This window comes from Pongo abelii, chromosome 2, assembly GCF_028885655.2.
Source record: "Pongo abelii isolate AG06213 chromosome 2, NHGRI_mPonAbe1-v2.0_pri, whole genome shotgun sequence".
Classification (NCBI taxonomy): domain Eukaryota; kingdom Metazoa; phylum Chordata; class Mammalia; order Primates; family Hominidae; genus Pongo; species Pongo abelii.
Window position 1 is genome coordinate 68,770,898 of NC_085928.1, and position 27,047 is coordinate 68,797,944.

Sequence of the window (27,047 nt, forward strand, 5' to 3'; positions counted from 1 at the left end):
GGCTTCCAGAGAAGCCCAACAGACATGAGATGAGGCCGACTGCCTGGACTAGTTCATCGGGAAGGGGGTGAGGGTAAAAGCCTTTCTCATTTCCTCATTTTAACGACGCAGAAAGGTACCTGTGGGGACTATCCCATCTCAGGGCAGATGAGGAAGCCGAGGCTTGGGGCGCGGAGCCCCAGAGAAGAACGCCGACCGCGGCCCGGACTTGAGATTAGGTCGCAGGGGAGCGGGGCCTCGAGAGACTACGACCACTGCTCCATTTACTCACCGAGAAGCCGTCGCCGCCTGGAGTTTTCTTTTTTTTTTTTTTTTTTTGAGACGGAGTCTTCCTCTGTCGCCCAGGCTGGAGTGCAGTGGCGCAATCTCGGTTCACTGCAGGCTCCGCCTCCTGGGTTCACGCCATTCCCCTGCCTCAGCCTTCCGAGTAGCTGGGACTACAGGCGCCTGCCACCACGCCTGGCTAATTTTTTTGTATTTTTAGTAGAGACGGGGTTTCACCGTGTTAGCCAGGATGGTCTCGATCTCCTGACCTCGTGATCCGCCCGCCTTGGCCTCCCAAAGTGCTGGGATTCCAAGAGTGAGCCACAGCACCCGTCCCGCCGCGGATAGTTTTCCACTTTCCCGCCAGGCCCGACGCCAGTCTGACGCCACCGAGGCGCGCCACGACGTGACGTCAACTTTCGCGCCGGAAGTGGAAGACCAGGCAGCCTAGCTGAAGGCGGTAAGCTGGGTTCACCGTCGCAGGAGAGTTCTGGGATAACCGGGCAAAGGGGCGTGAGAAGGCCCGGAGGCGAAGCCGAAGAGAAGCAACTGCGTCCCGGAGAAGAGAAGCTCGCCCATTCCAGACTGGGAGACAGCTTTCAGTGAAGATGGCAGGGCCAGAACTGTTGCTGGACTCCAACATCCGCCTCTGGGTGGTCCTACCCATCGTTATCATCACTTTCTTCGTAGGCATGATCCGCCACTACGTGTCCATCCTGCTACAGAGCGACAAGAAGCTCACCCAGGAACAAGTATCTGACAGGTCAGCGCCCTCCCTTCTCCAGCCTACCTCACACCGCCGTGACCTTGGGCAAGAAAGTGGAGGAGTTGTGTCAATTTGCCTAGGTTCACGTCGCGCCCCCACTGACAGGGTGACCTTACCCGTTACCTCTGTGTTTCACTTTTGTCCTCTGTGAAGTGGGGATGATAACAGTACCTGCTTCATAGACAGGTAGGAATCAAATTAGGTGTTGTCTATAAAGCCCTTAGCACAGGATCTAGGACGTATTGAGTGTTGAAAAAAACAGTACTGTTAATCCTTTAGGTTAGTCGCCAACCCTCGGTGGGTTTACCTATGAACTATCCCATCCCACCCTTTCGTTGAGAAGAGTGCCAGGTGAGTTACAGCTTTTAGTCTTTGTAACATCCAGTCAAGTGAGTGTGATAATCTGCATTCTACCAAATTACTGTTCCAGGCGTCGGGCCTGGTGGGACTGTCAGCTGAGATGCCAAGTACCAAAGCGCTTTGCAGTCTGTAAAACTGCCGTTAGAGATGTAAGGAATTGTAATTATTTCCCCCCCTAAGAGTAGAGGCAACTTCCTCACATATTTCATTGCAGTATTTATTTATTTATCTATTTATTTGCTTATTTTTGAGACGGAGTTTCGCTCTCGTTGCCCAGGCTGGAGTGCGGTGGCGTCATCTCAGCTCACTGCAGCCTACGCCTCCCAGGTTCAAGCGATTCTCCTGCCTCAGCCTCCCGAGTAGCTGGGATTACAGGCCCGCACCACCACACCTGACTAATTTTTGTATTTTTAGTAGAGACAGGGTTTCACCATCTTGGCCAGGCTGTTCTCGAACTCTTGACCTCAGGTGATCCACCTGCCTTGGCCTCCCAAAGTGCTGGGATTACAGGTGTGACCATCGCAACCAACCCTTCATTGCAATATTTATATACAGATAAAGGAATTTGAGATGATTATAGGTGGTTATCTAGACATGTACCCCCTCATATTAAAGTAATAGTTTTCTCCCAGCTACTTGGGATGCTGAGGCAGGAGGATTGTGGGAGACCAGCCTGGGCAACATAACGAGACCTTGTCTCTTAGAAAAACAAGCAATTTTCAGTCAGTTCTGATTACTTTCAGAAATCATCTCAGGTAAGTGCTACTATATCTTTAGCACCTCTCTCTCACATTAATTTCTCATTTTAATAAAGAGAGTAAGCCTCAGGCTAAGAACTTTTCACAGGTAACAGTATCTAGTTAAAATTTAATAATGTTGTTTTGTTTCTACTGTACTTACTTTCTTTTTTGTGACAATACTGGATTTCCATTTGCTGGTAATTTAAAGATTCCTTTAAAATCATATAGATGGGAAAAAAGTTGATATATAAAAAGTATTAAATATGTAATGATACAAGCGCTGGACAAAAATTCTAACATGGTATGAGAGTGACTGAAGTTTAGGAAGCACTACTGTAACATTTTCAGTTAGTTCTTCCCAATTATGCCAAGAAGAATAATAACCATTTACTCTATATCAGGTACTATGTGAAGCACTTATATTCATTAACTTATTTAAAACTCAAAGCAACTCTATGAGGTACATTTTGTCTCATTTTATAGAAACAGAGGCTTTAACAAGTTCCATGGTCACACAGGGTGACATTTAGGACTTCAAACCAAGCCTTCTGGTATTGGGCTTTTTCCACTATACCACAGTGATCACTTTATCTTTCTGTAGCATTAGTTTCAGAACTGACCAGAGCCAGCACCCCACCCTGGAGCGAACCTTAAGAAGTCAGCTTACTGGCCGGGCACGGTGGCTCACGCCTGTAATCCCAGAACTTTGGGAGGCCAGGGCGGGCGGATCACGAGGTCAGGAGATCGAGACCATCCTGGCTAACATGGTGAAACCCCGTCTCTACTAAAAATACAAAAAATTAGCTGAGCGTGGTATGCTGGGCGCCTGTAGTCCCAGCTACTCAGGAGGCTGAGGCAGTGGAATTGCTTGAACCCAGGAGGCGGAGCTTGCAGTGAGCCAAGATCGCGCCACTGCACTCCAACCTGGGTGACAGAGCAAGAGTCTGTCTCAAAAAAACAAAAAAGAAGTCAACTTACTGGCCGGGTGTGGTGGCTTATGCTTGTAATCCCAACACTTTGAGAGGCCGAGGCAGGCAGATCATGAGGTCAAGAGATTGAGACCATCCTGGCCAACATGGTGAAACCCCGTCTCTACTAAAAATACAAAAATTAGCTGGGCGTGATGGCACGTGCCTGTAGTCCCAGCTACTCGGGAGGCTGAGGCAGGAGAATCGCTTGAACTCAGGAGGCAGAGGTTGCGGTGAGCCGAGATCATCCCACTGCACTCCAGCCTGGCGACAGAACGAGACTCCATCTCAAAAAAAAAAAAAAAAAAAGTGTATTTACCACAGAAAGAAAGACTGTAGAAAAATGCGAAGTGGGGAAAGCTCAGACATTTAGCATTTTTTGGCACCTGTAAATTTTTCTTATTTTAGCCTTAACATTAGCACTGAAGCAGATACTCCTAAACCCATTTTTACAATTCCAGGGAGCCTGGAAAAGTTAAGTAGTCTTCCCAAAGTAGGGAAATATTGTGCCTGTACTTGAACTCAGATCAGTCTCACTCCCAGGTTAAACCTTCTTCAATCATGATTCCTGTTGTCATAGATTCTCTGCCATGATTTTCTGCCCATGGTTCACTATTAGAGCAATGGTTCTGAATTATATCAGATCCAAAGCTCTCTTTTGTTAACCACAAAGTAAAAATCACAGTTAGTGTAGTCTGTTTACAAGAACCTTTTTTTTTTTTTTTTGGAGACCAGAGTCACTCTTTTGCCCAGGCTGGAGTGCAGTGGCGCAATGTTGGCTCACTGCAACCTCTGCCTCCCCGGCTGAAGTGATTCTCCTGCCTCAGCCTCTTGAGTGGCTGCGATTAGAGGCATGCGCCAGCATGCCTGGCTAATTTTTGTATTTTAGTAGAGACAGGATGTGAGCCATTGCACCCGGCCAAGAACACTTCCTTAAGAAGGAATGTAACAGCAGGACACAGTAGTACATGCTTGTAATCCCAGCACTTAGGGAGGCTGAGGTGGGCAGATCTCTTAAGGTCGGGTTCAAGACCAGCCTGGCCAACATGGTGAAACCCCATCTCTGCTAAAAATACAAAAATTAGCCAGGCGTGGTGGCATGTGCCTGTAATCCCAGCTACTCGGGAGGCTGAGGCAGGAGAATCACATGAACCTAAGGAGTGGAGGTTACAGAGAGCCGAGATGGCTGCACTGCGCTCCAGCCTGGGCAACAGAAGGAGGCTCTGTCTCAAAAAAAAAAAAATTCCACAGATTACCATAACGCCCCCTAGAGGGCAGTAACACCTCCATGAAGAACCAACCACTGCTCTAGAGAAAATGTCTCTGCTCATAATTGCCGCATCCCTTAAGTGAGGTAGTTGGATTATACCAGCTCTGACATGGAGTGGCTTGGCCTCATCAAGTCATCATTTGACTTGGGCAAAATGCTGTACACGCTGAACCGGCCTAAGTCCAAGAAAAAGGTGTGTTTTAGTTGTAAAACTTTTTTTTTTCTTTTTTTTTTAAGAGACAAGTCTTGCTGTGTCACCCAGGCTGGAGAGTACTGGCACAGTCAAGGCTTACTGCAGCCTCAACATTTCAGGCTCAAGGATCCTCCCACCTCAGCCTCTCGAGTAGCTGGGACTATAAGCGTGTGCCACCACGCTCAGCTAATCTTTAAATTTTTTGCAAAGATGGGGTCTCCTCCATTGCCCAGGCTGGTCTCGAACTCCTAGGCTCAAGTGATCCTTCCATCTCGGCCTTTCAAAATGCTGGGATTATAGGCATGAGCCACTGGGTATAAGCATACCCAGCGGTATAAAACATTTTTCTAAATATACTATAAATGTCCATTAGCAGCAGGGCACGGTGGCTCACACCTGTAATCCCAGCACTTTTGGGAGGCCGAGGCAGGCAGATCACGAGGTCAGGCGATTGAGGCCATCCTGGGTAACACGGTGAAACCCCATCTCTACTAGAAATACAAAAAATAACTCGAGCATGGTGGGACGTGCCTGTAATCCCAGCTACTCGGGAGGCTGAGGCAGGAGAATCGCTTGAACTGGGAGGCAGATGTTGCAGTGAGTCGAGATCGTGCTACTGCACTCCAGCCTAGGCGGCGGAGCAAGACTATGTCTCAAAAAAAAGAAAATTTCTATTAGCACCAGGTATGGTGGCTCAACAAGTAATCCCAGCACTTTGGGAGGCTGAGACAGGTGGATCACATGAGGTCAGGAGTTCGAGACAAGGCTGGCCAGTATGGTGAAACCCCATCTCTACTAAAAATACAAAAATTAGCTGGGGTGGTGGTGCACTCCTGTAGTCCCAGCTACTCTGCAGGCTGAGGCAGGAGAATTGCTTGAACCCAGGAGGCAGAGGTTTCAGTGAGCTGAGATCACACCACTGTACTCCAGCCTGGGCGACAGAGCAAGATGAGACAATGTCTCAAAAAAAATAATTTTTTTTTTCACAGGTATTAAACCAAAGCTGTAAAATACATGAATGAAATATATTAGACTAGGTTTGGGGATAGAGTATATGTAAAAAAAAATGGTTCTCAGAGTTGACAAATATACTACTGACTTTTTGGAAAGGAAGAAACACTGATTCTTAAGAATTTGGAACTCTAGTTTGAGAAGTACTGACTTTAAAGTTTTATTCCAAGAAAATATCTTTCAGGCCTGGTGCAATGGCTCACACCTATAATCCCAGCATTTTGTGGGGCTGAGATGGGAGGATCCCTTGAGCCTAGGAATTTGAGACCAACCTTGGCAGCATAGTAAGACCCTGTCTCTGCAAAGAAAATAAATAAATAGAAGATGTCCTTCAGTTGCAAATTACAAAGCTTTATAACAGTACAGAGACTTATTTTTAGATATTCATGAAAATAAAAATACAAAATTAAAAATTTCTTTTAGAATTTGCAAACTTCAGAGAACACAGCTATGGATCTCAGCTTAAGAAAGTGAGTGTTTAGAAAATACAGGATAATTTAAGATTGCTTATTTAGGTCTTGAAATACCTCAGGGTCATGATACTCAACTTCATTTCTACAAAATTGTTCAGCAGTGTAATTATAGGAGATTTAGATGAATTTCTCTTGATTACACTGCCTGGAAAAGTCTTGAGTTATCGTAGACTGAACAAGTGTTTTTTTGTTTGTTTTTCTGGAGACAGGGTCTTGCTTTGTCACTCAGGCTGGACCAAAGAGGTCGAGGCTGCAGTGATTGAGGCTGCAATCGCAGTGGTGCGATCATGGCTCACTTCAGCCTCGATCTCCCGGGATCAAGTAATCTTCCCACCTCAGCCTCCTGAGTAGCTGGGACTACAGGCACACGCCACTGCACCTGGCTAATGTTTAAATTTTTTTGTGGAGACAGTGGTCTCATTATGTTGCCTAGGCTGTTCTCGAACTCCAGGGCTCAAGCGATCCTCCCGCCTCAGCCTCCCAAAGTATTGAGATTACAGGCGAGAGCCACCACACCTGGCTGTGAACAAGTTTTTTGATGGCCTACCATGTGCCTTGCACTCTGCTGCATGCTATGGGGTACAGTGTAAGACAGGGTCACGACCCTGCTCTCAGAGTTTCTGTTCAAGTGATAAAATATGCAAAGGGAAAAATAATAGATACTATTAATCTAGTGCTTAGGATGTGCCAGGTACAGTCATATAAGATCATATATATGAAGAACTCAGCCTAAAATTCTCCACTTGGCTGGGTGTGGTGGCTCACGCCTGTAATCCCAGCACTTTGGGAGGCTGAGGCAGGTGGATCACTAGAGTCCAGGAGTTAGAGACCAGCCTGGGCAGCATAGTGAGACCCTGTCTCTACAAAAAAAAAAAAAAAAAACCACAAAAGTTTGCCAGGTGTCATGGTGTGTGCCTGTAGTCCTAGCTACTCAGGAGACTGAGATGGGAGGATCACTTGAGCCGCGGAGGTCAAGGTTGCCATGAGCCAAGATTGTACCACTGCACTCCAGCCTGGACAACAGAGTAAGATCCTGTCCCAAAAAAAAAAAAAAAATCCTTCATTAGTTTCCTTTTGCTCTTAAGACAGTGATCAAAATACAGTGGGACCTGGCTGGGCATGGTTTTTCATGCCTGTAATCCCAGCACTTTGAGAGGTTGAAGCAGGCAGATCATCTGATGTCAGGAATTCGAGACCAGCCTGGCCAACATGGTGAAACCCTATCTCTACTAAAAATACAAAAATTAGCTGGGCATGGTGGTGCGCGCCTGTAACCCCAGCTACTCTGAAGGCTGAGGCAGGAGAATCGCTTGAACTCAGGAGGCAGAGGTTGCACTGAGCTGGGATTGCGCCATTGCAGTTCAGCCTGGGAGACAGAGTGAGAGTCCATCTCAAAAAAAAAAAAAAAGAAAGAAAAAAAATACAGTGAGACCACATGATTTTGTATAGTCTGGCTCTTGCACACCTCTCAAGTCTTGTTTTCACCACATTTTCTGTAGTTCTCCTTCTTCCAGTCATATGGCCTTTTCTCAGGTCTTCAGAGGCAGAGTGTTTACTTCTATGAGGCTTTTGCCCATTTTGTTTACACCAGCACTTTGCCAAGGTAATCCTCACTCATCCTGAAGAGTCCAGCTTAATCCTACATCCTCAGCAAACCCATCTCTCAGACCTTGACTTCCCAGACTCCATCACCTCCTGGTTATGCACTCTTGCAATACCATCCATCTCTCTCTAGGACATGATAATTGAATTTCACATTTATTCCTCTGGTTATTTGGTTAATATCTTTCTCCCTCACTAGACTTTGACCATCTTAAGATATTTGTATTTTGATCACCGTTCTTCATGTCACCTGGCACTTAGAAGTTCAAGAAATATTTGTTCAATGAAAGAATAAATCTACCCTTGTACAGAATATGAATAGAGACTTAGGGAATTTAAGTGACTTGCTCAAGATCACATGGCTAATAAGTGGCAGAGATGGGATTGAACCCATGTGTTCAACTCCAGAGCTTAAGTTTTTACCCATTACTCTAGACCCAGTGCTGCTTATACTGTCAATGGTTGGACCAGTTTTGGGGTTTTTTTGTTTTTTAAATTTCTAATCTCTTATAGGCTAATACTTTTGTAAAATATTTTTATCATGTATTTGGATGTTGTGACAATGTCAAATTATTATAAAAGTCTCTAAATCCTTACTCTCAGTGTCTGTGCTTATCACAGACTAGCATTCACCACACTTTGAGTATCTTTAGACTAGTACCCAGGGAGCAGAATGTATTACATGTTGCCTCTATAGCCCTGTAGATAAAGTAGAGAACTGTATAGCATAATGAGCTCAGGAGGAGGAAGCAGAGATAATTCCATGAGGGCTCCAGGCATTGGGAAAAACTTTGTGGAGATGCTGAGGCTTGAAGAAGGTGTTAAGGCATGATGGAGTAGAACTCGGAAAGGAAAGGGCACTGGAACATTCCCAGCATGTGGAGAAGCTACAATATGTGTAGTGTGACAAGGGAGACCCCGGGGTACTGACTGTTTAGAACAAGTGGTTTGTATTGAGTAGAGATAGGAAGCCAAGCACAGTTTTTTTGTTTGTTTGTTTTTTGTTGTTGTTTTTTTTGAGATGGAGTCCCGCCCCAGGCTGGAGTGCAATGGCGTCGTCTCGGCTCACTGCAACCCCCCACCTTCCTGGTTCAAGCGATTCTCCTGCCCCAGCCTCCTGAGTAGCTGGGATTACAGGCACAGGCCACCACACCCGGCTAATTTTTATATTTTTAGTAGAGATGGGGTTTCATCATGTTGGCAAGGCTGGTCTCAAACTCCTGACCTTGTGATCCGCCCGCCTCGGCCTCCCAAAGTGCTGGGATTACAGATGTGAGCCACCGCGCCCGGCCCCTACCAAGCACAGGTTTTACTATGTTCATTTCTGTTCATAATTTTTTTCACATTTCAAGACTATTTCCATTACTTTAAGGGCCTTTTCCTCTTTTCCTCCTTTAATGAACTTTTGAGTATCTAGAAAAAAATTAATATTTTGATCTCTGTTTTGTCATTTGCGTCTTAGCAACACCCATTTGTTGCATAACACTGTATTCTTTTCTTTTTGTTGGAGACAGGGTCTTAACTGTTGCCCAGGCTGGAGAGCAGTGGCGCCATCTCAGCTCATTGCAACCTCTGCCTCTTGGGCTCAGGTGATCCTTCTACCTCAGCCTCCTGAGTAGCTGGGACTACAGGCACGTGCCACCAGCCTGGCTAATTTTTGAGTGTTTTTTTTTTTAAGAGACACGGTCTTGCTATGTTGCCCAGGCTGGTCTCAGACTCCTGGGCTTAAGTGATCCACCTGCCTTTGCCTTCCAAAGTGCTGGGATTAGAGGCGTGAGCCACTGCACCTGGCCTAGCATGATATTTATTGATCAGCTATGGCTCTAATAGTTGATTTAAGATCGCCTAGTAATTTCATTTATTTATTCAATAAATGTTTACTGAGAGCTTTCTAACAGTCTGACTTCTGGGTAGATTTTCTATTTGTCCATCAGATAGCAACCCTCTCAAGGCCTGTTCTCATTTCTCTGTAGGTAATAAGAAATTCCTTCTTTTATCCTCACTCTTCTCCCTTTCTCCTGACCCCAGATCTCCTGAGCAGTGTCCAACTATTCTTTTCACTCAGAGAAAGTGTCTTCCTAGCTTATTATCAAATAAGAAAAAGCTGAATGTAATGTCCCAAATGTACCTTCCTCTGAAATATTTATGTGTTCAGAAACACAGTCACTTTTGAAAAATACTTTTCTGAAAACCTAATAGTTAGGTTTAGTAAGTTTACGTTGGTTTTAAAGATACTTGTATTTTGGAAAGTTTCCACACAGAGCTGTTGCCAAATAGGCCCTCTCTTGTGTTTAAATAGGTCTTCTACTTGACTCTCCGATTTTCTTCTAGTGTTTCACTTTTTAAAATCTCATTGTGTTGGTTGTATTTTTCAGTCAAGTCCTAATTCGAAGCAGAGTCCTCAGGGAAAATGGAAAATACATTCCCAAACAGGTACTCATTTATCTTTTATTAAAAAGCTCCACTATTCATTGTTGGGCAGTAGATATCTGAATGTTTTATAAGGGGGCTCTGGGGAAAGCTAAAGGTTGGCAACTTAGTAATTAAGCTGTGGCCTGGTGGTGTTTGCTGTCATGGTGACCTCACCCTTCTTAGGAAATTGTTTTTAAATGTGACTCAGCTAAAGTGTCAGGTCGCCTGCCAAGTAGGCTGACAGCTCTGAGCGGAACAGCATATCCTAAAGGCCTTCTGACTAAGCCCCTGGGGAGTAATTTAACAGTTCGCTGTGTCATAGTTCTTAGACTTAAAACACTTTTTTTTTTTTTTTACTAGTCTTTCTTGACACGAAAATATTATTTCAACAACCCAGAGGATGGATTTTTCAAAAAAACTAAACGGAAGGTAGTGCCACCTTCTCCTATGACTGGTATGTTTGTTCCCTTCACTCATCTTTAAGGAAGATTTTTAACATGGGTATTTGAGTGGGGTGGGGTGGGCAGGGAGGGTGTCATTTTATTTAAATGTTAAATTGCAGAAGATAGTAATCTTAGACCTTAGAAATCATCTGATACAGGGATCTATGGAAGTGGAATTCTCTTTTTCAGTTAGATTTTCTGAGAACCCCAATGTATAAAGTGGATTAAAAAAAAATAGTTCTCAGCTGATGGAGTGGGGAGGCCAGAGCTATTGTCCCTGGGTCTCTCCTTATTGCTCTTCTCAGGACCCAGGATTCTAGGGAGCACAGTTGGAAAAGCATTCCAGCCTGGCTCTCACCCAGTGCCTGGATCCCCTTCCAATAGATGGCTGCCCAGCTTCTGCCTAAATGAGGAAGAGTGCAGTACTTCCAAGATGTGCCATTTTGTTGATTTTATTGTTAGATGTGATTGTTTGGTCTACCCTACAGTTTTGGCTCTAACATTTTCTACTTCCACTGATCCCAGTCATGTCAAAAATACAGCATGTTAAAAGTAAAACAGGCCAGGTGTGGTGGCTCACGTCTGTAATCCTTGCATTTTGGGAGGCCGAGGCAGGTGGATTGATTGCCTGAGGTCAGGAGTTCAAATCAGCCTGGTTTACATGGTGAAACCCCGTCTCTACTAAAAATACAAAAATGAGCCCGGCGTGGTGGTGGGTGCCTGTAGTCCCAGCTACTCCGGAGGCTGAGGCAGGAAATTGCTTGAACCTGGGAGGTGGAGGTTGCAGTGAGCCGAGGTCACGTCACTGCACTCCAGCCTGGGCGACAGAGCAAGACTCCATCTCCGAAAAATAAAAATAAAAATAACTAAAAGTAAAACAAAGTAATTTGTTGTTCTGTGTTGACTCCTCTCATTTTAGTACTATTCACTTCTTTAGGTGAGGTAGGTAGCTATTTTAAACCCATACGGAAGGTATTATAATTAATTTTTTTTTAAGAGTGACTAAGGTTGTATGGAGTTAATTTTTTAACAAGTTTTTAAGAAAATTTACAAGAAACAAAAGACCATTAAATATATGAAAAGTTACTTGACCTCACTAATAATCCATGGAATACCAATTAAAACAAGATATCTTTTTTTTTTTTTTCTTCAGAAGGGAGTCTCGCTCTCTCACCCAGGCCGGAGTGCAGTGGCGCGATCTCGGCTCACTGCAGGCTCCGCCTCCCGGGTTCACGTGATTCTCCTGCCTCAGCCTCCCGAGTAGCTGAGATTACAGGCGCCCACCACCATCCCGGCTAATTTTTTGTATTTGTAATAGAGATGGGGTTTCACCGTGTTAGCCAGGATGGTCTCCATCTCCTGACCTTGTGATCCGCCCGCCTCGGCCTCCCAAAGTGCTGGGATTACTGAGCCACCGCGCCTGGCCAAGATATCCTTTTTTTTTTTTTTTTTTTTTTAGCCCAGTAAGCTGTCAAAAGATTGAAAAGATTGTCAGGATCCACTATTGTCAAGGTCGGGGAAGTTAGGCTCCCTCACCATTGGCGGGAGTGGCAAGAGGTGGGGCCTTGCTGACAGTCTGACAATATCTATCAATTTTAAATGTACACATCCTTGGACCTAGAAATTCTAAGAAGTTCTCTTACAGAAACACATAAACATGCAGATGTATGTGCAAGATAATTGTCGGCAGCATCATTTATCGTTTATTGGCAAAAACAATGGAAACAATCGATAGGTCTACTCAAAAGTGATTGATGTGACCACACCGTGGAATCCTATGCAGATATTAAAAATATTGAGACTGGGTACGGTGGCTGACGCCTGTAATCCCAGCACTTTGGGAGACTGAGGCAGGCAGATCACTTGAGGTCAGTCACGAGTTCAAGACCAGCCTGGCCAACATGGTGAAACCCCGTCTCTACTAAAAATACAAAAATTAGCTGGGCATTGTGGTGTGTGCCTGTAATCCCAGCTACTTAGGAGGCTGAGGCAAGAGAATCACTTGAACCTGGGAAGGCGGAGGTTGCAGTGAGCTGAGATCATGCCACTGCACTCCAGTCTGGGCGATAGAGTGAGACTCCATCTCAAAAACAAACAAACAAACAAACAAAAGGCCGGGCGCGGTGGCTCCTGCCTATAATCCCAGCACTTTGGGAGGCCAAAGCAGGCGGATCACGAGTTCAGGAGATCAAGACCATCCTGGCTGACACGGTGAAACCCCGTCTCTACTAAAAATACAAAACATTAGCCGGGCATGGTGGCGGGCACCTGTAGTCCCATCTACTTGGGAGGCTGAGGTAGGAGCATGGTGTGAACCTGGGAGGCGGAGCTTGCAGTGAGCTGAGATCGCACCACTGCACTCCAGCCTGGGTGACAGAGCAAGACTCCATCTCAAAAAAAAGAAAAATTTACAGAAAATCAGGAGAAAGTCCCTGGCAACAGAGGTAAAACTTAGTGGTTTCTTGTTTGTGCTTTTGTCTTAGATCCTACTATGTTGACAGACATGATGAAAGGGAATGTAACAAATGTCCTCCCTATGATTCTTATTGGTGGATGGATCAACATGACATTCTCAGGCTTTGTCACAAGTAAGTTACAGACCCAGCCGACTTCATGTTACCCAGAGAAATTCAAGTGCTACTGAGACACTAATATCACAGGTCCTGTGTTTTCTTTTGTAAACTGATAATAGTCCTTGAACAAAAAATTTAATATGTGATGACTTTTACGGCTTTTGCCCAAAAATGATCCTAAGTTCATGATGTGGATGCTTTTTAGCCAGATTAGATTGAAGCAAGTGACTTGCTAGCTTACTTCCGAAACTAATACGGTATTCTCATTGAGCAGGATAAAGGGAAGCGTATTTCTATTTTGACTTCATTTGCTAGGTGTTAGGGTGAGTTTTCTATTTGTTTATAAGTCGATTTGATTTTAATCAATTTGGTTTCTTATTAACATAGTTCTATGCTTATATATTCCACCTAGAGTTTGACAGATTGGTGCAAGTTTTTTCCAAATTTCAGGTCACAGCTCAGTTTGAGTCCCTGCTTCCTCAGTAAGCTAGAGGCAGGTATTATTCAGGGAAACTAGAGCAGAGTGGCATTTTGACTGTCTTTTCTTCAGAAATTGCCACAGATTTCCTTGTGGAAGTCGTTTTCCAAAAGCTATGTGGCACAGAGTTCCCACCTCCTCTGAGAAAGATTCACACTTATTCTAAACATAAAACAGCTCAGTGATTGTGAACTTTTTCTTCTCTGCAGCCAAGGTCCCATTTCCACTGACGCTCCGTTTTAAGCCTATGTTACAGCAAGGAATCGAGCTACTCACATTAGATGCATCCTGGTAAGAACTTTCTTTTGTTTAATAAAAACACAAACCACACTTTGGGAGGCCAAGGCAGGAGGATCACTTGAGCCCAGGAGTTTGAGACCAGCCTGGGCAACAGAGTAAGACCCTGTCTCAAGAAAACGAAAACAGGCCGGGCGCAGTGGGTCACGCCTGTAATCCCAGCACTTTGGGAGGCCAAGGTGGGCAGATCATGAGGTCAGGAGATCAAGACCATTCTGGCTAACATGGTGAAACCCCGTCTCTACTAAAAATACAAAAACTTAGCCAGGCATGGTGGCGGGCGCCTGTAGTCCCAGCTTCTTGGGAGGCTGAGGCAGGAGAATCGCGTGAACCCGGGAGACAGAGCTTGCAGTGAGCTGAGATTGCGCCACTGCACTCCAGCCTGGGCAACAGAGCGAGACTCTGTCTGAAAAACAAAAACGAAAACAAAAACCACACAAACCAAAATCTAAAACCAGTGTCCCTTAAAGATGATTTCTGGCTGGGTGCGGTGGCTCACACCTGTAATCCCGCACTTTGGGAGGCCGAGGTGGGCGGATCACAGGTCAGATTGAGACCATCCTGGCTAACACAGTGAAACCCCATCTCTACTAAAAATACAAAAAGTTAGCTGGGCGTGGTGATGGGTGCCTGTAGTCCCAGCTACTCAGGAGGCTGAGGCAGGAGAATGGCATGAACCCAAGAGGCGGAGCTTGCAGTGAGCTGAGATGGCGCCACTGCACTCCAGCCTGGGCGACACAGTGAGACTCCGTCTCAAACAAACAAACAAAAAAAGATGAGGATTTCTAATTTGCATACTTCATTGGAATCAGTTTTTAAAGAATTTTTTTTTTTTTTTTCAGGACGGAGTCTCACTCTGTCACCCAGCTTGGAATGCAGTGGTGCGATATCACTGCAACCTCCACCTCCTAGGTTCAAGTGATTCTCCTGCCTCAGCCTCCCGAGTACTTGGATTACAGGCGTGCACCACCACATCCGGGTAGTTTTTTTTATTTTTCGTGGAGACAGGGTTTCACCATGTTGGCCAGGCTTGTCTCGAACTACTGACCTCAAGTTATCCACCTGCCTCGGCCTCCCATAGTGCTGGGATTACAGGCATGAGCCACCACGCCCAGCCAAAGTTTTTTTTTTCTCATTGAAGCTCCACTCAAAATGCCATGGATGGTTTATGGCAATTTTTACATGAGTCTAGCAAAAGGAAAGAATGTGTCACCTCTTTTCTGTCACAGTTGGGGGCTTAAGAATGCAGGGGTGGATGTATCAACCACCAGAAAATTAAAAGTTTAAGCCAGGAATTCTGGCCAGGCAATCATTTTTAGTAATACCCTGGAGCTTATGGGAGTGGAATTTTGTATTTTTTTTTTCCAAAGTACATTACTACTAATGATAATAGTTTTCATTAGTTCTAGTCACTGGGCTTAGCGTTTTCCGTATTTTACCCTCATAGCAACCTATGAAACCTTTGTAGGAATTGACATTTGATGACAAAGGCTGTTCAAATCCAGCACCCATGTGTTACTTACCACTCTTTATAATTTTTTAAAAGAGATTTCTCCTTCTGAATACCACTTTTTTTTTTGAATGGCAGAATAAGAAAACTTAAAATCTGAAAAGCTCTTAGAAAATACTGCTACAATGTCTGGAACCTAGTAATGCTGCTTCATGTAGCCTCTCCAGACTCTTTTGCCTGTGGCTTCCCAAAGACTGGCATAAACAAGAGGAAAAGAATAATGGGCAAAATGGGGATTACTATTGGTAATCGTGACTACTTGGTTTGAGCAGAGCCCTCTAGGATGTGTGGGAGGAGCAGGAGAGGCCAGAGGCTGGGAAGTCTGGGCCATGCACAGTTCTGCTAGAGAAGAAAAGCTGTACATTATATGAGTAGCATGAGTCTATTCTACTTTTACCTTCAGTCTCATTGGGCTAGACAAAAACTTCATGGGTTGGAGAAAAGCTTATTTATCTTTTCTCAGCATCCAGAGAGGCATGTGACTGAAATGCAGTCATGGACAGAAGGGAGACTGGAACCTGAGTGTACAATTACCACTGTGGTGAGATCAGCAACATTGTATTCAGACAGGCCATTTACTTACCTGCAGCCTATGGAGTAACCAGAATAGACTTTTGCCCTTCTGTGACCCACTTGTTGGAATGAGTGTGGATCTTTCCGTTTATCTATCATTTTCCATACTCATTTTTGTTTTTAGTTTTTATTGTATGCAAGCATATTTATCTTATGGAGGTTGAGTAGGAAACCTAAGCTAAAGGAAGCCACAGTGATATAGTTCAAAACTTGGAATGGCTCTCCCAGTAGCTATAGTCCTCGGTACTGTATTTCCTGAAATCCACGTCTCATCCCTTCTTGTAAGTATGGAACACACCTAGTGGCTCACGCCTGTAATCCCAGCACTTTGGGAGGCTGAGGTGGGTAGATCACTTGAGGTCAGGAGTTCGAGACCAGCTTGGCCAACATGGTGAGACCCCATCTCTACTAAAAATATAAAAATTAGCCAGGCATGGTGGTGTGTGCCTGTAGTCCTAGCTACTCAGGAGGTTGAGGCAGGAGAATCTCTTGAACCCAGGTGGCAGAGGTTGCAGTGAGCCGAGATCGTGCCACTGCACTCCAGCCTGGGTAACAGGGTGAGACTCTGTCTCAGAAAAAAAAAGTATGGAACACACCAACACTTGTGATTTCCTCTAGGGAATGGAATTCAGAATAGGAGTCATCTTTGGATTTTTTGAAATATAGTTCTGTATTGGTGAGACTGCTTTAACAACTTGTATTTCTTCTGTGGTTGTGCTTTGGATGAATATAGCCCATCCAAGGTGACTTCTTTACAAACACTGAACAACTTTGGGTAGTAGGGAAGTGGGAACTGCATTACTCTCTGATATAATAACTAACCACCCCATTTTCATTTTGCTTTGCCAGGGTGAGTTCTGCATCCTGGTACTTCCTCAATGTATTTGGGCTTCGGAGCATTTACTCTCTGATTCTGGGCCAAGATAATGGTAAGAAGCATGTCAGGTTTACTAAGCAAATACTTCCATAGATGAATCATCCATGTTAGAGCCAGGAAAGTCTTGTAGGTTATGCTGTTTGTTACCATAGTCAAATAAAATGTTTCCTTCCTTCAGTTTCTGAGGTATTCTGAAAGAGTCTTAAAAATTCCAGGGGTCAGACTGAAGATCTCAATTCTCTCTGGCAATGACTGGGACAGTATTTGATTCCCCAGAGTCTGATACCATCATGTGAGGGATCCAGCACCAGCAGTGTAAGCCTGTGAACCTAAAGCTTAAAGAAGGCCTGGTTTGTCACTTCATTGACTAGAGCCCTTGCCAGTACTAATCCTTGCTCTCTTGTTTACTGGCTGGGACCTCAGAAAAGTTACTTAACAAGTTACTTAACTTCGAATTCTCTATTTGCTTATCTGTAAATAAGGACTTTATTAGTTAACCTGCTGCAGAGTTGTTAGGAACAGATGAGGAAGAATATGCAAAGCACTTAGTGAAGTACTTGGCATGCAGTAGTTGCTCAATAACTGGTGGCTGTTATTGTTGAAATTCGAAATAAAGTTTAGAGCTTCCTTTAGTGATCTCTCTTTTGCTGTTACTGTCCCCATTTTTCAGGAGACACAAAGTGACTTCCCTAGAGTCACATAGCCAATGGGTGACAGGGCCAGTCAGTGAGGCTGTAGTCCAGTTCTCTAATCTGTGTGAAGCCCATTCTTCCCCTTGGGTGCTGGGGTGCTTGCTGAGTCCTGGCACTCTGGCACTCATGTAAGTGTGTCTTATGCTGTAGCCGCTGACCAATCACGAATGATGCAGGAGCAGATGACGGGAGCAGCCATGGCCATGCCCGCAGACACAAACAAAGCTTTCAAGGTATACTCCTTCACATTTCAAAGCCGCAGCGATGCTCTGAAAGGTGTTACCAACAGCTATTTTAAAAATAGCTTCCTTGCAGGGAGTGTTGTGTGGTTCCATAGTTTTAATTTAAACTTAGTAAAAACATAGTTTACACGTCTCTTTTTCCTGAGACAGAATCATCTATTAAGTAAATGGAAATTCTTGGTACTTTTACTGGTTTTTAAATGCTCACCGGAATTTAATCCACACTATCAATGATGCTGTAAAATAATCCAATCGGAGGTGCCAGGTAAACATTTAGAATAATTTGAACCTTTCTGAACCCCGCAGACATCAGATATAAATTGCATTAAAAAAAAACAATACTAAGAGCCTTTTCACAAAAAGGTTCTAGAATTTGCAAAATTTAGTATGATTTTTGTGGAACAAAATCTCACTGTGTTTCATGATAGAAACTAGAAAGAGAAGGGAAGTTCCGGCCAGGCACAGGGGCTCACACCTGTAATCCCAGCACTTTGGGAGGCCAAGGTGGGCAGATCACCTGAGTTCAGGAGTTCGACACCAGCCTGGACAACATGGTGAAACCTTGTCTCTATTAAAAATACAAAAATGGGCGAGGTGCGGTGGCTCACGCCTGTAATCCCAGCACTTTGGGAGGCCAAGGTGGGTGGATCAGCTGAGGTCAGGAGTTCAAGACCAGTCTGGCCAACATGGTGAAACCTCTTTTCTACTAAAGATACAAAAAAAAATTTGCTGGGCATGGTGGTGGGCACCTGTAATCCCAGTTATTCGGGAGGCTGAGACAGGAGAATTGCTTGAACTCAGGAGGTGGAGTTTGCAGTGAGCTGAGATCGATTGCATCATTGCACTCCAGCCTGGGCAACAAGAGCAAAACTCCGTCTCAAAAAAACAAAAAACAAAAAACAAAAATGAGCTGGGCATGATGGCATGTGCCTATAATCCCAGCCGCCCGAGAGGCTGAGGCAGGAGGATCACTGGAACCTGGGAGGCAGAGGCTGTAGTGAGCCAAGATCGTGCCACTGCACTCCAGCCTGGATGACAGACCAAGATTCCGTCTCAAAAAAAAAAAAAAAAAAAAGAGAAGAGGAGTTTCTCAGCCTGATAAAGGGCATCTATGACAGACCCACAGCTAACATCATACTCAATGGTGAAAGACTGAAAGCTTTCCCTTTAAGATCAAGAACAAGACAAGGATGTCTGTTCTTGCCACGTCTATTCAGCATTGTCCAGGATATACTAGCCAGGGCAGTTAGGCAAGAAAAAGAAATAAAAAAGTCATTCAGATTAGAAAGGAAGTAAAACTATCTCTGTTTGCAAATGGCATGGTGTTGCATATAGATCATCCTAAAGAATCCACAAGAAAACTAACAGAGCTAATAAATAAGTTCAACATACAAAAATCAGTTGTGTTTCTATACACTGGTAATGAATTGAAAATGAAAGGAAAACAATTTTATTTATAATAGTATCAAAAGGAATAAAATATTTAGAAACAAATCTAACAAAAGAAATGGCCATGGCCGGGCATGGTGGTTAACGCCTGTAATCCCAGCACTTTGGGAGGCTGAGGTGGGCAGATCACGAGGTCAAGAGATCAAGACCATCCTGGCCAACATGGCGAAACGCCATTTCTACTAAAAATACAAAAATTAGCTGGGCATGGTGGTGCATGCCTGTAGTCCCAGCTACTTGGGAGGCTGAGGCAGGAGAATCACTTTAACCTGGCAGGCAGAGGTTGCAGTGAGTCAAGATCGCGCCACTAGACTCCAGCCTGGTGACAGAGCGAGACTTCGTCTCAAAAAAAAAAAGGCCTTTTGTTAGATTTAAACTGACATACTGAAAAATTACAAAACATTGCTGAAAAATTAAAGACTTAAATGGAAAGACATCCATGTTCATAGATTGGAAGACTTAATATCGTTAAGATGGCAATACTCTCCAAATTTATCCACAGATTGAACACAATCCCTATAAAAATCTTACCTGCCTTTCTTGCAGAAATTGATAAGCTCCTTGTGAAGTTCATGTGGAAATTCAAGGGAATCACAATAGGCAAAAGTGTTGGCAAAATTGGAGAACTTACACGCCGTGGTTTTAAAGCCTATTACAAAGCTGTAGTAATCAAAACTGCACAGTAATAAAAACTGGCATAAGGAGAGATATAGGTCAATGGAATAAAATAGAGAGTTCAGAAATAAACACGTCTATTTATCATCAATTGATTTTCAAAGAGGGTACCAAGACTGTTCAGTGGGGAAAGAATAGTCTCCATTCAACGAATGGTGCTGGGAAAAGGATATCTACATGCAAAAGAATGAAGCTGGGCACCTATTTCACACCATGCACAAAAGTTAAGTCCAAGTGGTTCAACAGGCATGTTAGTGCAGAAGAAAAAAAAAATTAGGTTCAAATTAGCCAAATGTGGTGGTGTGTGCCTATAGATGGGGGCACCACTTGAGCTGAGGAGTTTGAGGCTGCAATGAGCTATGATTGTGCCACTGCACACCAGCTGGGGTGACAGAGCGAGACCCTGTCTCGAAAAAAGAAATCAAATGGGTCAAAGTCCCAAATCTTTAATATTGCATGATATTACTTATATAAAATATTTAGAATAGGAAAATTCACAGAGACAAGAAAGTAGGTTAGAGGTTACTGAGGATGGGATGGGGGGCAGTGGGGAGTAATTGCTTACTGTGCACATTTTCTGTTTAAGGGGACATAAAACTTTGGAAATGATAGTAGACATGGGTACACATTGTGAATGTCATTAATGCCACTGAATTTTATGTCTAAAATGGTTAAAAGTGGTGTATGTTATGTTACATATATTTTACCACAATAAAAAAAAAAAACTTGGCTGCGTGCAGTGGCTTACACCTTAATCCCAGCACTTTGGGAGGCTGAGACAGGCAGATCATTTGAGGTCAGGAGCTTGAGACCAGCCTGGCCAACATGGTGAAATGCCATCTCTACTAAAAATACAAAAATTAGCTGGGCATAGTGGTGCCTGCCTGTAATCCCAGCTACTCAGGAGGCTGAGGCATGAGAATCGTTTGAACCTGGGAGGCAGAGGTTGCAGTGAGCCGAGATCACACCATTGCAGATGCAGAGGTTGCAGTGAGCCAAGATGGCACCACTGCACTCCACCCTGGGTGACAGAGTGAGATCACTCTGTCTCAAAAAAATAACTAAAAAACAGTGAGAGGGCTGGGCATGGTGGCTCATGCCTGTAATCCCAGCACTTTGGGAGGCTGAGGTGGGTGGGTCACAAGGTCAGAAGTTCAAGATCAGCTTGGTCAACATGGTGAAACCCCATCTATACTAAAAATACAAAAATTAGCCAGGCGTGGTGGCGGGCGCCTGTAGTCCCAGCTACTCAGGAGGCTGAGGCAGGAGAATCGCCTAAACCCGGGAGGCAGAGGTTGCAGTGAGCGGAGACTGCGCCACTGTACTCCAGCCTGGGTGCCAGAGCAAGACTCCATCTCAAAAAAAAAAAAAAAAAACAGATACCACTTCATGCCCACTCAGATGGTTATAATTAATAAAGAAAAGATGAACAATAACAAGTGTCGGTAAGGATGTGGAGAAATTGGAACCCTATTGTTGATGATGGTACAGCCACTTTGGAAAACAGTTTTTCTGCCATTCCTCAAACAGTTAAAACATAGTTACTATATGACCCAGTAATTTCACTTTAAGTAAATACTCAAGAAAACTGAAAACATATGTCCACACAGAAACTTATGTGAGAATGTGTTCAGAGCATGATTCATAATAATCAAAAAGTAGACATAACCCAAATGTCCATCATCTAATGAATGGATAAGCAATGGAATATTTTGGAATATAATGTACATTGTATGTACAGTAGAATATATACAATGGAGCGTTATTCAGCTATAAATAAGAGTGAAATACTGAATCATGTTAAACAGGGAAGAACCTTGAAAACATGCTAAGTGAAAGAAAATAACAAAAGGCCACATATGCCCAGAATAAGTGAAAAAAAGATACGGAAGATAAAGTAGTAGTTGCCAGAGGTTGTGGGAGGTGAATAATGGGAACTGTCTACTGTTTGGTATGTGGTTTCTTTTTGTTATGATAAAAGTGTTCTGGAATTAGATAGTGGTGGTGGTTGCACATAGGAATATACTAAAAATCACTAAATTGTACACATTAAAGGGGTAAATTGTATGACATGTAAATTATATCTGAAAAACTCACTCATGAGCTAACATTTGTATTTCACATTAAATAAGCTTGCTCTATCTATCTATCTATCTATCTATCTATCTATCTATCTATCTATCTGTCTATCTAGAGAGGGTCTCACTGTGTCACCCAGGCTGGAGTGCAGTGGTACAATCCTAATTCACCGCAGCCTTGAACTCCTGGACGTAAGCATTCCTCCCACCTCAGCCTCAGTACTGGTGCATGAGGAGCCAGTACTACAGGCACACACCACCACAACCAACTAATTTTTTTTTTAAATTTGTATAGAGATGGGATCTCGCTGTGTTGCCCAGGCTGGTCTTGAACTCCCATCCTCAAGTGATCCTCCTGCCTTGGCCTCCCAAAGTGCTAGGATTACAGGCATGAGCTACCACACCTCGCAAGCTTTTTTTTTTTTTTTTTTTTTTTTTAAATTTATTTTTAAAGATGAGGTATTACTGTCTCTAGGCTCATCTAAAGATAGGTTGTCCAGGGCAGTCCCAAACTCCTGGGCTCAAGCTATCCTTAGCCTCAGCCTCCAGAGTAGCTGGGACTATAGATGCATGCCACTGCACCCACCTCATAAAGCATTTTTTAGACACTCACTAATTTAAGGCAAAGTAGTCAGATTAATAGAATATTTGAGAAATGTAATTTCTTGGAAAATTCTGCAAATTTATTTCTGCTCAACATATTACTAGTTTACATCTAAATGATTATATGCCAAAAACAGTTTTTTAGTTCACACCATCAAAGTCTTTATTCCAGTGATTAAAAATTACTGGACTCCCACAAACTGTAATGAAGTGCCATTGTGTATCTGGACATAAGGTTGGAGGAAGTGTTCTTAGGCCCATTGAAGATACCCTGGGCCATTTATGTCAAAGCATTGTGGACCATGCACCATTTAAACCAGACGGCAAGTTCCTTGATTAAAGAGCTGAGAATCAGCACTAATTTGTCTGTTGTACATCCCTCAAGAGTACTTTGGGGCACAAAGGTGCTTAGTAAGCGTGAGCTAATAGACGGGTTAAGCGCTGGGGACTTTGCAGTCAGAACACAATTTAAATCTCAGCTCCATTAGTTCCTAGTGCCAGTGGCCTTGAACAAATTATTTGACCTCTTAGCCTTAGTCTCCTTATCTATAAATTGAGGGGTGGCAGGAAGAAGGGGAGGAGAGGATGGGGGTAGCAGCATTTCCCTTGTAGGATTGAATGAGCTTATACATGCAGATAGCTCACTCCAGCTTTTGGCCCAGAGTAAGTGGTCACTAAAGGTTAGCCACAGCTGTCAGTAACAATTCCCTCTCTTCCTGCCTGGGTGTTCTCTTCCATTACAGACAGAGTGGGAAGCTTTGGAGCTGACGGATCACCAGTGGGCACTAGATGATGTCGAAGAAGAGCTCATGGCCAAAGACCTCCACTTCGAAGGCATGTTCAAAAAGGAATTACAGACCTCTATTTTTTGAAGACCGAGCAGGGATTAGCTGTGTCAGGAACTTGGAGTTGCACTTAATCTTGTAACTTTGTTTGGAGCTAGCACCTCTTGGAATAAAAAGGAGGATGCACGAGCTGGCAGGCATGCAGCAAGGCTTGTTCTTGTCTGGGCTGGGTTCCCCTTTATGTTTGAAACTAGAGGAAATAGGAGTATGCTGGGCAACTTGTTATTTTTAAAATGTTGTAAATGTTCCTTCTGGTGACTCTAGTAATGAAAGTCAGAGAAAGGGGGAAACCTCAGGCTACTGATAACATATAAAATCTTGGCCAGGTGCAGTGGCTCACGCCTGTAATCCCAGGATTTTGGGAGGCTGAGGCGGGTAAGTCACGAGGTCAGGAGTTCAAGATCAGCCTGGCCAAGATGGTGAAACCCCGTCTCTACTAAAAATACAAAAAAAATTAGCCAGGCATGGTGGTGGGCGCCTGTAATCCCAGCTACTTGGGAGACTGAGGCAGAGAATTGCTTAAACTCGGGAGGCGGAGGATGCAGTGAGCTGACATCGTGCCACTGCGCTCCAGCCTGGGCAACAGAGCAAAACTCCATCTGAAAAAAACAAACAAACAAACAAAAATTTATATATATATATATCTATCTTAGCAGAAGCCCAGTCTTCGGAGGAAGCATTGTTAATTATAGCTAATGATTATGTGCAGTCAGCCTGACATCTAGCCACAGTAAACTCCTGTTTTCTTGGGATCCAAACACCCTGTGTTTTACCATTAGTTTTGTTAGTATTGTTAACTTTCTTTACACAAGTAAACCATTTCCACTACCAAGGGTTTAGAAACTATGGATGAACGAAATGAATCTCCCTGTATTGTTCATTTTGAGCCTACGTAGACGTAGAGACCAAATATGTCAAAACCTTATTCAAATAAACTCTCTTCAGAGTGAATACCCAGGGCCAGGACAGACTCAGCAAACCTTCTATATCACTTAATTCTGCCCAGCGAAAATCAGTGACCCTGAGGCACTGCCAGATTCTAAAGTGCCTTTGGGATCATCAGAGACCGGCTATAAATAATGCAAAATCTTGATCTGGATGTCAGTATATCAAATCTTATCAAATCCATTGACAAATCAGTGGTGCTGTACTGGAAATGGCTACTCCTTTGGATGAAGGACCTCATTTCCCAGTTGCTCAGAACAAAAGAGAATTTACATATTGCTGTTAAGAAGGGAGAGACAGCAGTTGTTGGTAGACACACAGATAAGGGTGCCCAAGAATAATTTTGTCTGGATTAAAGGTCCCAGGGAAGTGACAGGGTGCCATTTCTGTACCAAGAGGTGAATATAATTTGCATGTTGAGTGCGGTAATTAAGAACAAACGACTCTTGACTCCACAAATTAAACCGTCCTGTTTTCTCTTCTTTGCCTGTGAAAGTGTTGCCTCTGTAAGTCACTAACAACCTTCTGCCAACAGTTGACTGTCTATCTTGGACCAGTGCGGGGAGTCTAAGATGAAAGAGATGTGAACTTTGCCCTCAACTCACAAGAGAGAGACACATAAGAGCTTTTTAAAATTTTTTATTATTTTTTTAGAGATGATACCTTGCCATGTTGCCCAGACTGGTCTTGAACTTGTGAGCTCAAGCCATCCTCCTGCCTCAGCCTCCCAAAGTGCTGGGATTACAGGCATGAGCCACTGTGCCTGGCTAAAAGAGACCTTTTTTTGAGGTCACCGAATCTGAGAATCTGGAATCTCTGACCCTGGCCTCCAGAGTAATATATGTGGGCATAGACACAGACATGTCCCTCTAAAGCTTATTCATAATGACCCGCAGACCCAAGTTAAGAAACCCTGACCTTTAACGATAGTTAAAATGGCTGCTTATACCAGATAGAAAAGGAACAAGTGTTCACAGGGGAGCTAACCTTTGACCTGGGTCTTGAAAGGCTTCCTCTGTGTAGAAGGGCATTCCAAGCAGAGAAAACAGAATCAGCAAAAGCCCATGGATTAAACTGTCTGCAATTCATTGCACCCCAAGGAAGTGGGGAGTGGCCCAGTATGCCCTGGAAAGGTCCAGGTTGGGTAGCATGCAAATGGTAATTGGTGACTGAGTGGTAGTCGCCTCGTTCCTCTGCATCGGGAGCATTTGAGTCTGCCTCTTCACCCACACAAGGTTTGACCTTTTTCCCTTGTAGCAAAGATGGGTGGTTAAAATGTGTGTGACCAGCCTGGTCACCATGGTGAAACCCCGTCTCTACTAAATATACAAAAATTAGCCAGGCGTGGTGGTGTGCAGCTGTAATCCCAGTTACTCTGGAGGCTGAGGCAGGAGAATCACTTGAACCTGGGAGGCGGAGGTTGCAGTGAGCCGAGATCGTGCCACTGCACTCCAGCCTGGGCAACAAGAGTGAAACTCCATCTCAAAAAATAAAAATAAAAAAATGTGTGTGAGACTTTTCTGTCCCATTGTACTAGTAGTAAATGCACAGACCTGTCCTTGGCATCAGCGAGTCAAAAGGAAAAGCCAAGGTTGTTTTGGTAGGCTCTTTCCAGAACAGCGCACAGGCTTAGGGAGCAGTGCTTATTGTGTGTGTTTCTTGGAGTTCAATTTGGGCCAGGCTATAAATGAGAATTGCATCTCTTCCATCCACCTTGACTTATCACCTGATACCGTTTAGGACACCGCAAATGTCTACTTGCTGATCATGGAATAGAACAGGGGTGTCCAATCCTTTGGCCTCCCTGGGCCACACTGGAAGAAGAATTGTCTTGGGCCACACATAAAATACACTAACACTAACGATAGCTGATAAGCTACAAAACAAACAAAAAACAATGTTTTAAGAAAGTTTATGAATTTGTGTTGGGTCCCATACCAAGCTGTCTTGGGCTGCATGCAGCCTTCAGGCCAGACAAGCTTGGTATAGAAAGTACCATACAAGGAAAGCTAAATATTGACAGTCAGCTGCACAACACAACTCAGAAAAATACAATTTAGATTTGAGGTGAGTAGGTAAACCCGTGCTTAGGGACAAAAGTCAGCTTGATTCCTCTGTTTGGTCTGTAAGGTGTGTGATGGGTATGTGTGTATGTGAAAGAGGGTTACTAACTGGATTAGGAATATTGCAGTTGCAGGTGACAAGCTGAACTCAAGCAATTAAAAAGGAATGGAAATTGACTCAATAACTAAAATGTCCGGTGGTTGGCTTCAGGGACAGCTGGGTCCAGGGCCTCTCATGATATCATCAGGACTCAGTTGCTTTCTCAAGTCTACTTCTTAGGCAGTTAGTTTTCTTATAGAGGCACGAGATTAGTAATCCTAGTGAAAAGAAAGCACCCCTTTTTAAAAAATCTAGCAAAAGTTAGGATTGCATCTTAACTAATCTGCCTTGGGTCAAGTGCAAATTCCAGGAACTGCTTAGTTCTCATAAATAAGCTATAAGAGCTGAAGGTATAATAGGAGTGATTCCCCAAAGGAAAACTGGGATGCTGTTGCCTGAAGAAGTGGCATGGGTACCAAACAAAAAATATCTTACCTTTAATCATCCAAACCATCTGGAATGTTCCCAACAGGAGGTGGTGTCCCTGTCCTTGGAGGTAATTGCGGTCTGCAAACATTGGCAGGATTTCTACAGTGTGCTCAGGG

General features: G+C 43.9%; 1 protein-coding gene across 1 annotated transcript; it reads left to right on the forward strand.

The window, feature by feature from the left end:
- The first annotated feature begins 696 nt into the window (after nt 1-696).
- Nucleotides 697-24,821, forward strand: EMC3 (ER membrane protein complex subunit 3). Its single transcript, NM_001132903.1, is given in 8 exon segments — nt 697-1,027; nt 10,023-10,080; nt 10,420-10,513; nt 12,986-13,090; nt 13,763-13,844; nt 16,783-16,862; nt 17,653-17,735; nt 23,293-24,821. Coding segments are annotated over 8 exon segments (786 nt in total). The 5' UTR covers nt 697-872; the 3' UTR covers nt 23,422-24,821.
- Nucleotides 24,822-27,047: the final 2,226 nt, after the last annotated feature.